The sequence below is a fragment of the Periophthalmus magnuspinnatus genome, chromosome 11, assembly GCF_009829125.3.
Source record: "Periophthalmus magnuspinnatus isolate fPerMag1 chromosome 11, fPerMag1.2.pri, whole genome shotgun sequence".
Taxonomy (NCBI): domain Eukaryota; kingdom Metazoa; phylum Chordata; class Actinopteri; order Gobiiformes; family Gobiidae; genus Periophthalmus; species Periophthalmus magnuspinnatus.
Window position 1 is genome coordinate 24,862,806 of NC_047136.2, and position 13,928 is coordinate 24,876,733.

General features: G+C 38.0%; 1 protein-coding gene across 12 annotated transcripts in view; it reads left to right on the top strand.

The window, feature by feature from the left end:
• Window positions 1–13,928, top strand: part of thrb (thyroid hormone receptor beta) — a 120,679-nt gene that overhangs the window by 96,645 nt on the left and 10,106 nt on the right. For 9 of the 12 annotated variants that reach the window (XM_055225555.1, XM_055225554.1, XM_055225557.1 and 6 more), the window contains 4 exons: window positions 359–403; window positions 12,666–12,766; window positions 12,843–12,990; window positions 13,066–13,271. In XM_055225555.1, the coding sequence (XP_055081530.1) occupies window positions 359–403; window positions 12,666–12,766; window positions 12,843–12,990; window positions 13,066–13,271 (500 nt within the window). Of the gene's footprint in view, window positions 1–358; window positions 404–11,699; window positions 12,031–12,665; window positions 12,775–12,842; window positions 12,991–13,065; window positions 13,272–13,928 lie in introns of those variants that run through there. The other 3 variants (XM_033975059.2, XM_055225564.1, XM_033975058.2) reach the window with 2 other exon arrangements.

A 13,928-nucleotide genomic window follows, 5' to 3' on the forward strand; every position in this document is an offset into this window, starting at 1 on the left:
GAATCATCTGGAGTTTTGCCGTCATGGTAAAGCTAACAGCTAGCGTGTGAACGCACGCCTCCTTATTATGGAGCAGTAACACATCTGACATATTTTGATGTCAAGTGCTGCTTATACAATACAAAAATTATGCTCAAATACATAGGAAAAAATTGGGTACAGGGCCTTTAAACGTCAATGCAAAATGTGATGATCGCCATGTTGTGTTCAATCGACATTTTGTTAGCAGTGAAATCAAAGCAGAAGTGTTCACATTTAGAAGTAGGTGTAACTGTTGGCTGCTGTCATTGTGAGCAGCCCGCCTCGGCCTGTGAGCGAGTGCTCCCCCATGATAAAAGTGCCTCTCCATCTATTTTAGAGCCAGCAGAAAATTGCTCCCCCCGCTGGAAAGATGATGCCAATGGTAATACAGACTGCCTCTCCGCTCTGCCTCTCCTGCTTCTCTCCTGAGCTCTGCACACCACATTGGCTATGGCTTTCTTTCATAACTATTTATAACTATTTTTTTCTATTTCAATGCATCTAAACATCTAGCTAGCTTCAAAAAAGAATTAAAAAGAGGGGATTTTGAATGCATTTTGTTCAATTATGTCTGATAATGCTGTCTGTGGCTGGGTGATATCGTAATATTAAAACCGATCTGGTATATTACAGGTTTTTGTCACATTAAATCTACATTATGTAACTTTCTGGTGGGGGATCCGTAACCTGCTTGTCACCATGGAGATGTTATTGTGTCTCCCCATTATGGTATTAAACAAATCTATTTTGCATTTATTCAATTAGGGATGTTTTTACTGCTCAAAAAGTCTTTATGTAACATTAGATAAGTTAAATGTCGTATTGTGAAACATTCTAGGAAACTCAATAGCATTAAGACAAGTGGATGGCGAACTCTCAATGAGAAAAGTTGCATTGTGCACCTTTAACGTATTATAAAAGTTTTTATTATTATTTTAACATGGCATATGTATTGGAATAATTATAGGAAAAACGTGAAACAATTTACCCACTTTTTCTCTAATCAATTAATTAGTAAATAGTCTGTTATATTGAGAGTATAAATCATACAAATTCTGGTGGAGAGTTCGCCACTTGCAGTCTCTAAGTACATTGAATTGGTTTGCCTGGAATGTTCAACAGTATGGCATTAAACTTCTCTATCTCCATGGAGAACAGCGGGTGGCCATCTCCCCACCAGAAAAGCTTTATTACACATTATTGCCTCAGAATTTGTTTTATTTATTGAAAAAATAGAGATAAACAGCTATCTTCCTACTTTTGAAAAATCCAGTGTAGGAATATAGAAAATGTTAATGTTACACTGTGTTTTTCCATATCACCCAGTCCATACGAATGCCATTTTTATATAGTTTTTTTGTTGTCTTTTCAAATCTACTAACAACTTGGATTTATTATACTTAACAATCTTCCAAAACCTTTACTAATCGTGTGTGTATGTGTGTGCGTGAGTGTGTAAATTCCTGACAGACATTGAACTCGGCGCTCATTAGCAGTCCCGTCCTGATGTGCACCGACATAGGTTTTAACTGCCTAATTATGTCCCATTATAATGACATAGTATTACATTACAAAGAGTGCCAGCCGTATATTTTCATACCACATTATATAGACGGCTAACTCCACTCTAACTCTTTCACAATACGTAACAAGATAATAGGTTGAACAATGACCTTATGTTGTCAGGATTTATATGCGGAAACATCAACTAAATGATTCATGGCTTATGTTAATTACTGTTAGGTCACATTCTCCTCGTAGTGAGACTATTAATTGAAGAGCTCTATTCAATTATGTTTATCTGGCACGTTTAAAACAACTTCAGCTGCCCAAAGTTCACATAAAAGTCAACAAAAACAAACAGATAGCACTATGTATAGTCCAGCTAGTGTTAAATGCCAGGGAGAAGAGGTGAGTTTTCAGTCTAGTCTTAAAATGCGTTAAAAAACAGACAGATTTGACAGGCAGAGGGAGAACTGTTTCCATTTACCCAGCTCAAAATTGCACAATATTTAACATTTTTATAGTATCAACAAGGCATGACCGAACACATGAAACATACATGCATTTAATTAGAAAATAAACCTCATTCAAGAACATTCATTGCAAACATTATAACTTTGCTCTGATTAAAACAGGAGCTAGTTGGCAGCACAAGCTACTTTTTATTCATTACGTAAAATATGACAAGTAGACACTGGCAAAAGCACTTTCTAACTCACTGCGGAGCTGATATAGTGAAAATGTTATTGCAGTATTCAACACTGTCATTACATTTTGTTGTATCTTGCTGCCCCTACACCTCCCCCATACATTTTGAGTGTTGTTTATCAAACCAATAGCCCACTTTACAGACGATGCCATAACCTTAAACACACAAGCCTCCACAGAGCGCACATTCTCCTTTTAAACACTGTAAAACCATAAAGGGAGAGAGAACTGCAACTGAGGAGCTTGTTTTGATGGAGCAGGACATACAGGCTTTGCTTTAGCTTTTGTTTGGCTAAAACTAAAAGAAGATTGTCATTGACTCTTGCTTGCCTCTGCATTCAGTAGTAATTTAATTGAGTAGAGCTGTAGGCCTTTAGTCGTTTAGTTGATTAATCGGTTGACCAAAATTTGTATAAGTTGCTTAATTATTTTATTTTGATTATTGGGATTTATATGGGACAACAGCAGAAAGCAGAAGTGAGTGAGAGCTGTATATGTTGTATTGTTTGGTATTTATCTGTAAAAAGGCTTCACAAGTTTAGTCTGTCTTTATATAAATACATTGTTTCTTAGCACTTTTTTCTCCATAAATAGTTGTTTTTGCACTTGTGGTGTTGCAACAGTTTGGTGCAGTTTGCATCATAAACATAGAGATACGTAATAGTTTTGAGAGCTTTTTCCACAACTCCTTTTGAATTAAATAATCGACCAGCAGCCCTACAATTCTCAAATCTGCTTTAATTTACCCTGACAGTTAAAAATTGTAGAAAGTCAAAACAAACAAACAAAAACTGTAGTTATGTCTTTTTACTAATGATCCAGATAATCATAATCAGTACTCACATATTCAAGCTCCTGTAGTGAGATAATGAGGACCAGTCTGGATCTGCTGCCAGGAGAATCCTGCTGAAAATCTGAAGCAAATGAACAGTGAGTCCATTGGCAGCCTCTGTGTGGACATTCCTGCCGACAACGCCATCTGTGGCATTGTGCTGCTCGGAGGAACAGGGCCCAGTCCAAAGCACACTGAGCTGTAATCGTTTGGAGCTTTGAAACGTTTCACATGTTCACATTTTGTCATTTGTGATTCTGATCAATTGGGAAACATATTTAGCATGTTAGCATACAACTGCGAATATGATCCTGCAATTTTTTGAGTAGTTCAGTGTCCATAAGGAATCTAACCTGTCATTTTATATATATATCTGTTATTCTGCATAAAAGCTGCTAATCCTGTAGTTTAGACCTGTACAAACATGTTCTGAAATGTGATTCTTGTATTAGTTTGTCAGTTCATATTTCAGCCTTTTTGTCAGTTTTCTGGATGCAAAATTAGAACAAAAATAAATTCCTATTGTTAAAACATAAATTGCAAATCTAATTGCAATTTCAGAGCTTGTCAGAAATAGCACATAAAGATATTTTTCTCAAATCGCTCAGCCCTATGATGTACACATAGAACAAACTGGGCTGATTGAGTGGAAATTAGCTTGAACATTTAGACAACAGCATAATAACATAATGTCACTTAAAATGACTCATCAGTGATGCACCCTAATCAGCAATCAAGAAAAACTGTAAAAAAAAGTTTAAGGACACAAACACAGGCTACGCTTAAAACTTTATAAACTGAAACATACACATTTAATATAACTACATCAATTATGCAAATATAACTTTATTTATACAACTATTTTGCATCCTCTGCAAGTTTCCAAGTAGTAAATGCACTCCATGCCTTATCATGTACGTTATTATGGAAAATTGCTGGGTTCCCAATGACATCACAGCATTTCATAGACCAATATTATTTAAAACAGACAGAAACAGTCCAGAAGATTGACTCGCAGCTACAGCAACCGACACATGTCAATGAGGTAAATACATGTCCTGCTGTACTGTCTTTAAAAAGAACTGAAGATGGGGGCAGCTAAAATGAACATAATTAAAATGCAGACTTAAATAAATAATCAGGTTCGACATTGGTGCATTTATTTTTTTTTATATATTTCATGGCAAATTCTAATGTAATCTATTTTCCCCATTGACTACATTGTATTTACCATGAAATATCCAAAAGGTAAACGCACAACTGTTGAACCTGACCATTATTCTTAGTGACTAGGTCTAAGAACACACCGGATTACAACAGAAATCTGCATTTCATTTAATTTTAGCTGCCCCCATCTGTGTTACATTTTATTGGACTATAGAATGTTATGATGCCATCTGAAACCCAGCAAGTGCCCCCCCATCTGGGAGTACGACAACATCACATCTGAATCTAAAACCACCAAGCAGAAATATGCAATGTACTTTTAAACTTTATCAGATTATCCCAATACCCCTGAAACAAAACGTACAGTCCAGAAGTATTTAGTAGAACTTGGTTGTGTGATAATCCCATCAAAGTGTAACCTTTAGCACCCTCCTGTTGTTGGCCGTGGGTAAGCCTGAACTTTAAGGCCAAGGTTCAATTGCTAATGTGTTCGCCGGACTAACGCGGAGTAGCCGGGGACATCTGGCTCGGGCCTGGGAGTCAAGTGAGGGCCCCGCATCCCGGCACCACTCCTGACCGCCTTTGAACCCCACTGTAATCAATCAGTAGCCAGTACATTTGTAACAAGACTTAGTACAGCCATTATAAAGGGCACGCACTGTGACTTTAGGACAGAGTAGTAAAAGCAAGTTTGAGGAGCGCAGTAAAAGACTCATGTGTCAGGGCTCACTTTACTTGTGGCCATGTGCTTTGGAGTAGGGTACATGTGAAGGCGGGCCAGGTAAGTCATGTGTGCTGAGTTCAAGTTGTAGTTTAAAGTTAAGTGTGTTTTCATGTTATGGCAGTGTTGGCTGTTGGCTTTGATATTTTAGTGAAACTTTGTGCATAAAACGTAACCGTACCTCTACTTTTATAGGAATTAAGTATCAGCGTTCATTTCTGATGATGCAACAACTATTTGTCATTGCAACTGGACAAGATTAGACTATGTTTTATTTATTTAGAGTCTGATATCCATTGGTTTCTGATGATGAAAATAGTGTATCTTTTGCATGGGAAAAAGTCCTAGCTGAAATCCACAAATACCTCCAATATTGGCAGATAGTAACAAAAAGATTTGCACGACGATTAGACTTTTGACAGTCCATTAACAGGACATTTTGCATTCTTAACCTTGTAAAGGACTGCAGATGGGTGAGAGTCTGGTACCAGCATCTCTGCCCTCGGGATTTACATGACTGTACATTGTCCCGTTACATAAATAAATGAAAAAAGTAGAAACAGAATTCACCACAGCTTTAGTTTAAGTTTAACTTCCACTTCATAGACAAAGCAAGGCAAGTTTATTTCGTACCCAAAGCAATTCAAAGTGCTTTACAGAATAAGAAAACATTAATTAATACAGCAAATTAAATTTAAATAATCATTATAAAATTAACATTAAAAAAGAGAAGAGTATCCTAATAGTATTTCCCCACATAGCTCCATAGGTACTGCTTTGTGAACGTATAAATCTGTATTCAGACACCAGATTGTATTGACCGCAGAGCCCGTGTGTCTGTCCGGATGGTCCGTGGACAGTGGTTTAACAAACGCCAAACAGATTAGTGGGCGCCAAGGACGTCACCTCAGCCAAAAGTTAAACTGGTATCAGGGCGTCTTCCGGAGTAGCTTTGCCTCACAGGCCCTGCTCTTACCAGCTGCTGCATTCAGATCACATCCACACTCACACATTAGGCCTAATCTGGACTAAGCCTGTTAACTCCTCAGACACCCGGCAACTTATATCAACTTTATGTTCTTTTATAAAGCCAGAGAGAGACAAACATGTATGAGTTTAATCAGAAACACCAATATGCTCAAAATGACACGCAAACAGCTAAAATATGTTGAAGAAGAATTATCTAAAAAGAGCTGGACTTTCAAAGCAAGAACATGGGACACTAAACTGTCTGGAACCATACATATTTCTGCAAATTGGCGTTCTTTCAAAAATTGTTACATTTACGGAGTTCGATTTTCTCAGGAGTTTTGTGAAAGCATTTTTTATTCCATTCTAACCTCAACCCAACCATCATTTATACTGTGCATCTGTAGAAAGATACGGCACTTTGGATTGCTTTTGTACCCTGAGCGGTTTGCCTTGGATCTCTTTGGCACAGTCCTATTTAACGGCCCAACCAGCGTAGACCCCTCTGAGGTAGAGCCTCGCACGGGCCATTTTGGGCACTTCAAACGGCCCATCATGGTTCATGTTACACAGTGCACCATACCAATCTGCAAACCCAGGAGGACTACAAAAGGCAATCAATCCATTTACCTGTTATGTTACGCACGAGGCGAGTCTCCACTGGTTTTCTAGAGAGCGGATTGGTACGGTCCACTGTCGAAAGTGAACCATACCGACTTGCATTTTTTGGCATTTACATTACATATTTTGATCCTCAGATTGTAAACGTGTGAATTAGATATGCAGTTCTCCACACAGTTGTCCATTGCTTTTGGTGACATGATTTGGTCTTACATATGGTTTCGTAAGATGAGCTTTATTGTCCCCAATGGGAAATTTTTCTTGAACTACAATGTCACGCAAAGCTTTAAGCACAATTAATCAAGATAGTAATAAAATATACAAAAAAGTGCAATTGTAACATACAGTCCGTTATTAGAAACTACATGAAAATCTCTCCAAAATGGACTTAACAGTTGATTAAATGAAGTAGATGTATTCTGTTTGTCAGTGAAACCGTAGACGAGTGTGTGCTAGTACATTTGCGTGCGTATTTGTGTGCGTGTTGAAAAGTTCGGGTGACCGTTCCCATGAGGGAATGCTCCACATCTAATGGGATTACGGTCCAAAGCCGTGGAGTAGCTCTGCTCCGTCAACACATGACTGATGACAGTTCTAAGTGGCTTGTGTCATATTATACCTGCACACATAAATACGAGAATGGTCTTTAGAGTCAGTGTTTCCATCTGCTTTAGTGGATTAGGAGGATGTGGAAATCAATGGCTGACCAATACTTACTTACGTACTGTACGCTTTACACAGGGACGTCCACAGACACGATGGTAAATGGAAATATTCATATATCTGATTTTAGGAGATTGTGAATTAGACATTAAGGGGGAATAGCTGAAGACTAAAACCAGTAGGTAATGTTGCCGTGGTTCAGTAAATATGGATAACATCTGTAATATTTAAGCATTAGAGATGGAACGATATGCGTTTTTCCATGGCCGATACCAATGCTTATTGTTTAGAATCCAGAGCAACCAATCGCCAAATAGCTCTGCCGATATTTTTGGGCCGATACACAGGCCGGATTTTGATTATTTGAAGAGAGTTGTGTAGTCACGTTTTGTGCGGTTATTTCTTCGCATTAAAGTGTTAAAATAAAGGTTTGTGTGTACTCTTTAGGCAGCAGTTCGGCCAAAACAAATTATTGGCCTGTGCTGGAGATTTAAGGCCGATATACTAAAAAGTCCAAATACTGGCCTGATATATCTCTATAAGCACTCAAAATTAAGTTGAAATATTTTAGCATTCTCTTGACTGGATGCCATCTATTATTCAACACAATTCATATTTTATAAGCAAATTGGAAAAATATTTTTGGATTTTGGATGTATCAAGAATGCTGATTGCCAGACCATAAAGCCATCGGGAATTGTTTCTGACCACAAAACAACAAACAAAACAGACGAAATGCAGCTGAAATTGCAAAAGCAGAAAAATGTCTCAAAGAGCATGTGGCAGGTTAGTGTACTCATTAACTTAAAACATAGTTAACATCATTATATTTAAGATTTTACTAAAAAATCTTGCCTGTTTTTTCTTCTATTTTTGTAGTTTTGGTGACGTTTATAATTTCACTTCCTGGTTGGGCATGAGCAGCAGATATGACATATGTAGACCTATGTTACCTAGCAACCATAAGCCAAAACTTACAGAAATTACACAATTGCACAAAATTACACAATAGTTATGATTAGACTAATAAAAATCCATGAGAACATCTTTACTTTGTTAAATCAATGTTTAAACTGTCAGAAAAATGCCCTCCCTGTCTTGACGGTGATGACAGAGGTTGAGGGATTGTGTTTTACAACTCAACGCTACTACTTTCTTTTCTACCTGTCTCCACAAAGTGCCACTTAACTGATGTACAACTATGATAAATATATACCACAGGGACTATCCCATCAAACCAGGTAATAATTAGAAGAAACACACAAGAACCAAACACAGACGCCTTAGCTGTTGTTATTATGTTCCCTTTAACTTCTGGTTCTTGAATGTTGTAAACACACTATAAACCAGACACTACTTTTCTAATAGTGTATCTTCTATAGTCTAATCTAATAGTGTCCAAATGAGATGAGATTATTCGGCATAATCCGGCACACAGGAGTATTGATCACCTTTAATAAAGACGTGGGTGGGCAGGCGTGCTGGTTGCGTCCTGGTTGAGAGTTCAGACCAGTGCACGCAGTGGGGATTTGAAGGCCCAAAAAGCACGAATCCTCCCCAGGCTCCAGCCACGCTCACGCAGCCTCCTGTGCCCCGGACCACCGCTGAGGACCACTGCCACGGATTTCAGCAGGTTAAGACAAATCTCTGCCAGGTCGCTCCAAGACAGACACACAATGGTACAGCAGATGTTAGCCAAGGATAGTTAATTAAAGGACTGGTATTACACTATTTTCTGATCTGTTATAATGTTCTTTCCTCATTAAAATTATACCTGGAGTTGTGTTTTTACATTTACACTTGTTTAACACACAAACCCTGCGTAGTTCTCTCTTTTTAGTTCTTTTTCAGCCTGGATTTTGCCAGTCTCTACTAAACAAAAGCGAAAATGGTAACTGTTAACTTGAAAACTACCACTTCATGACATCACAAGGTGGGACAGAGCTTTTTGAGTTTTAGAGATGTAGACAGACTAATAATAAAGTGTTACTCAAACATGTGTGAACGAAACAAAACACAAAACAGGTATGTTTTTGAGGAGGGAACAACATTGTAACACAAATAAAAGCTCACAATTTTGCTCAATATAAGACATTTAACAAGTAAGTCTGATCAATGCCAATATCCATAGGTTTCAGAATTATGAAAAATTGGGACTGTTGTCATGGCAATTGATCATTTAAACTATAATATCCTTTAAGTCCTCAAAAGCTCACCTATAATAACAAATTAACATGGCACTAGCAGCAACATTTGATCAGTTAAGAGCAATAAGGAAGTTTCATTTTTGGAGACAGATTATTTTGGTCGAAATTCATACAGTTTTTTGTAAAGGTTTATAAGTAAGCAACATAATCTACAAAAACAATATATGTCAGATGAACAGTACATCATATATAGTCTTTTATATAGTCCATGTGCAGTCCGTTCTCTATTCATCAGTAGATCCTCAAAAAAAACATTTGAAGGCACATTTTAGCTATTTGTAATGATCTCATATTTTGTGTTTAGCTCAGAGTTGACACTTTTGTTGTCTCGTAAACATTTATGTGTTGTCGTTAATGTAAGTGCTTTTTGTATGTGACAGTTCAAGTTGTCAAGTTTCTGGTCTGTTTTGGAGACTGGGTTCAGAAAATAAACAACCAGAAGAAATTTCCTTACACCAGAATGCTATAATAATTTTGGATGACTATTTGCTATTTCTATTTGTTAATCACTGTTAGGATAATGAAAATGCTCGCTTCTGTCAATCTCAGCCCAATCCTAAGTCAATCAATACGTTGCGTCATGGCCTACTCTTTGTCGGGATAGGTAGCCATCCACGTACCAAGAGTCCTCTTCTCTCTATTCACCATGTATTGCTCAATCATTTTTGCATTGTTTTAATTCAAGCCCAATAAAAAGCTGAAACACCCCTGAACAGTTTAAAAATACTGACAATACGGAAACGTTATCGCCGGTGCAAGTCAATTTTACACCAAAGCAACTAACTGTATTATAAGAACACGTATTTTTGTAAATTTGTGCAACTCTTGATCGTAGATCTCCTTCCCGCCTCCAGGCTTATCCCAACTTTATTGAACAGGGGCTAATCAATAGTATAGCATCTGTATCATCTCAACCTGTGCTCCCTCTGTGCTCCATATTGATTTTAGAGTTACGCCAGCTCATCTATCAAACAACCTCGAAACAAAACGCATTCGCAATCTGAAGCACAAAAGATGCAGCAAAGGGAGTGACAGTTGTGAGCAGAGATTGATACTGGTTACTGTTTGTTTTTTCCCAAACTTTAATTGTTTATTTATTCATTTGGTGAACACTGAGGCCTATATGATTTGACAATTTCAAAGCTAAGATCCCACGTTCACGCAGATCAGTTTGTTATTCGTGTGGTTCGTTATATTTATCCACCGACGTTGGCGCGATTGGCTTACGCTAGCTATAGGATAATCTTGTTAAGAAGCAGAAAAGCTATTTGAGCTATACGTAACATAGCTAAGAAAATCAATAGCATTACTTTGTTTACCTTTTCAAATACTTGCTTTGAATTTATTTTAGCTTAGAATTTGCTTCCTGGGGTTAGCTAAGGTGACGGTCGTTTAAGGCACTTGTAGATTTGTATGACAGGAATAATAACTCTTTCAAACTTTTATAACTTCACTTACTAACAATAAATTTGGTATCTGCAAATTTTAAAGGTCAAATTTGAATTGGTTTTTGATTTTGACGACTGAAATGCATTGTGACATCTACAATGGCTAACCAAAGCACAGTCCGTTGATTAGCTTGCATCTCTTGGTATTGGCAGTTATGGATATATTTTGTGTAGGCGTTATTGGATTAATTCATTGCATGGCCAATGTCTTTGAGGATTTGTGAAGTGAAAGATTAGGGCTCCGTCATAAGGCTGAGCTTCCCGATTCGGCTAAACAGTCGAGGGCGGGGCAGTTCCCACTTGTTCTCTGAGCTCCGCGGACTTGGATAAAAACGATAGCAAATCCATTCCATTGATTATTTTTAGCTGGAGTCTTTTTTTGTCTTTTTTTAGCTATTTTTTTCTTTTGAATATTGTTGATTGACCCAAAATCTCACATTTACGCAACGCTGTTTCCCATGTTTGTGGATTTGTTGATAAGACTGTGTCTGTGTGTAGGCTTAAACGTGACAGTGTTAAGAGGAGTTTTTTTTATTTACTTCTTTTATTATGGCTTAATTGTCCTAATTTTTTATGTTTTTTTGAGTATGACCCCTTATTACTTAACTTTTATATTTGTTAGATATTTTTCATTTTGAATTACCATTTTTTTAAATAATGTTTTTGTTTTGTTTTTTTTGGTTTTTTTTTACCTCTTTGTGTAAGACCATTTTTTTAAATTAAATTGACTTTTTATTTGTATTCATTTTTTTTAAATATTTTTTTTATTTTGTTGCATTTTTTCTCACATCTGCTATTATTTTCTTATTTTATTCTATTTATTTATTTTTTGTATTATTATGAACTACTGCGTGGCCGACATGTTTGAGACCTCCCACTCCACAGGATCTGGATACTCTCTCCAGGGCCCTTTAGAGCCGTGCATGTTCTCCAGTCAGAGGCAGGGGTTTGGACACTGCGACACCCAGACTCTGCACCACCATCCCCCCTGTGCAGAGCAGGCATGGCCCCCCTCCCAGCATTACTCCTGCTCGTACCATGGCAACCAACCGCTCTTTCGAAACCATTTTTATAGTGCAGACAGTGCGTTTAGTCACTATCATCCACCTGAATATTTTCCTGAGATTAAACCATACTTTTCACATTGGACTCAAAGCTCAAGCAAGAAAGGTATGGAAGAAGTAGTAGTTTTCATTTTGCTATTAGTAGAGTGCATTTTGTGGTCAGTAAGACATTTGTCACTTAAATAACTGTATCTCAGAGTTTAGCAGTGTAATGTTTAATTCAAATAGCTGCCAGGTAAAATGTCAATTATTAATATGCAAGATTTGTGGTGCGGTTGTTCTCAACAAATAGACTTGTTTTTGGTTGTATTAAAATGAAAGTACTTATGTTTTTTTGCTGTCTTGTTTTATTGACTTGTTTTAGGCAGGCTGGTGTTAACAAAGTCAGTTTGTTTAAATAATAATGGATAATTGTGCTTGATATTGATATTGATATTTTGATTTGTCATTCTAACATTGCACTGCATCTTTTTATTGAAAGCCAAGTGTGCATAAGGCAGGTTGGGCCTAATTATTGATCACAGCTGCGACGACAGAAGGCTGACAGCTTCTTTATAATTCCACAAAAATATTGATCGATTCGAGGGTGCCATTTTGTGATTCTGAAATTGTTGTGTGTGAGATTTCTTATACTCACTAATCCAATTTTCTCTTTTATTAAACAATTTGACTGTTTTGCTTATAAAATGAGAATGCTAAAAACTTTTGAGAAAATATTTCTCTTTGTGCTCTTGCCTCTAGGGTACATACCAAGTTACCTAGACAAGGATGAGTTATGTGTTGTGTGCGGGGACAAAGCCACAGGATACCACTACCGCTGTATCACGTGTGAGGGGTGCAAGGTAAGGAAGTAAGTCTGGAGGTGGGTTTATATTCAGTTAATGTGGTGTCATGTCTAAGTGGGATATTGTTTTGTAGGGTTTCTTCAGGCGCACCATTCAAAAGAACCTCAACCCAACCTACGCCTGTAAGTTTGAGGGCAAATGTGCCATCGACAAAGTGACCCGCAACCAGTGCCAGGAATGTCGCTTCAAGAAGTGCATCGCGGTGGGGATGGCCACAGACTGTGAGTCTGAGAGTGAGGTAGAGACATGTGGACTATTACAGTGTTCAGTGCTGACATGTTTGTGTTGTGTATTAGTGGTGCTGGACGACAGCAAGAGGCTGGCCAAGAGGAAGCTGATCGAGGAGAACCGGGTTAAGAGGAAAAAAGAGGAGCTTCAGAAGACGGTGTTTGACCGACTGGAGCCCACTCAGGAGGAGTGGGAGCTCATCCGCATGGTCACCGAGGCCCACATGGCCACCAACGCACAAGGCAACCACTGGAAACAGAAACGCAAGTTCCTGGTGAGACGTCCTGCCGCCTCAACGCTCACACCGCTACTGCAGACATCATGTTAGATTGTCACGCTATCCAGAAGTTTGGATCAATGTGTGTCCTACGGTGCTTTCAAATGAATGTATTACAGGAAGTGTAATGCACAGTATGTGATATACTGTATCAAGTGCCTTAATATGGACACACTGTGTTTCCTGTTTACAGGTGTCTTACCTTTCCTTTTAGGAGCGGTGTGTAGCTCACTGGTGGCCTCTGCTGGCAACAGTATAAATTACAGCTTCACACCCTCACTACTTGATACACGTTTACTGTTTATTTACATACTGTACAGAATTACAGTTCCCATCTACCCTGGATAGTGCCGGTCTAACATACAGTACACAATGTCGAGCCCGTGTCCACCTCTGTTCCTGTTTAACATCTCTGTTTTTTGTATCTCCTTGTAGAGTGGGGAGTATAAACTGGACCACAGACAAATGTGTGTTCTTTGCACAGCAGTCGCACTTAAATTTAATATTCTTTTCCTGTTCCTCTTTGAGCAATGATCTAAATCACTAATGACTAATGCCTTGCTTCACTTGTGCCTTCTCATTCCTCTTTCGTTTGTAGCTTTTGATTTCACCTCACCTTTGTTTGACTAATTTGCTTTTCTCTTGTGCAGATCG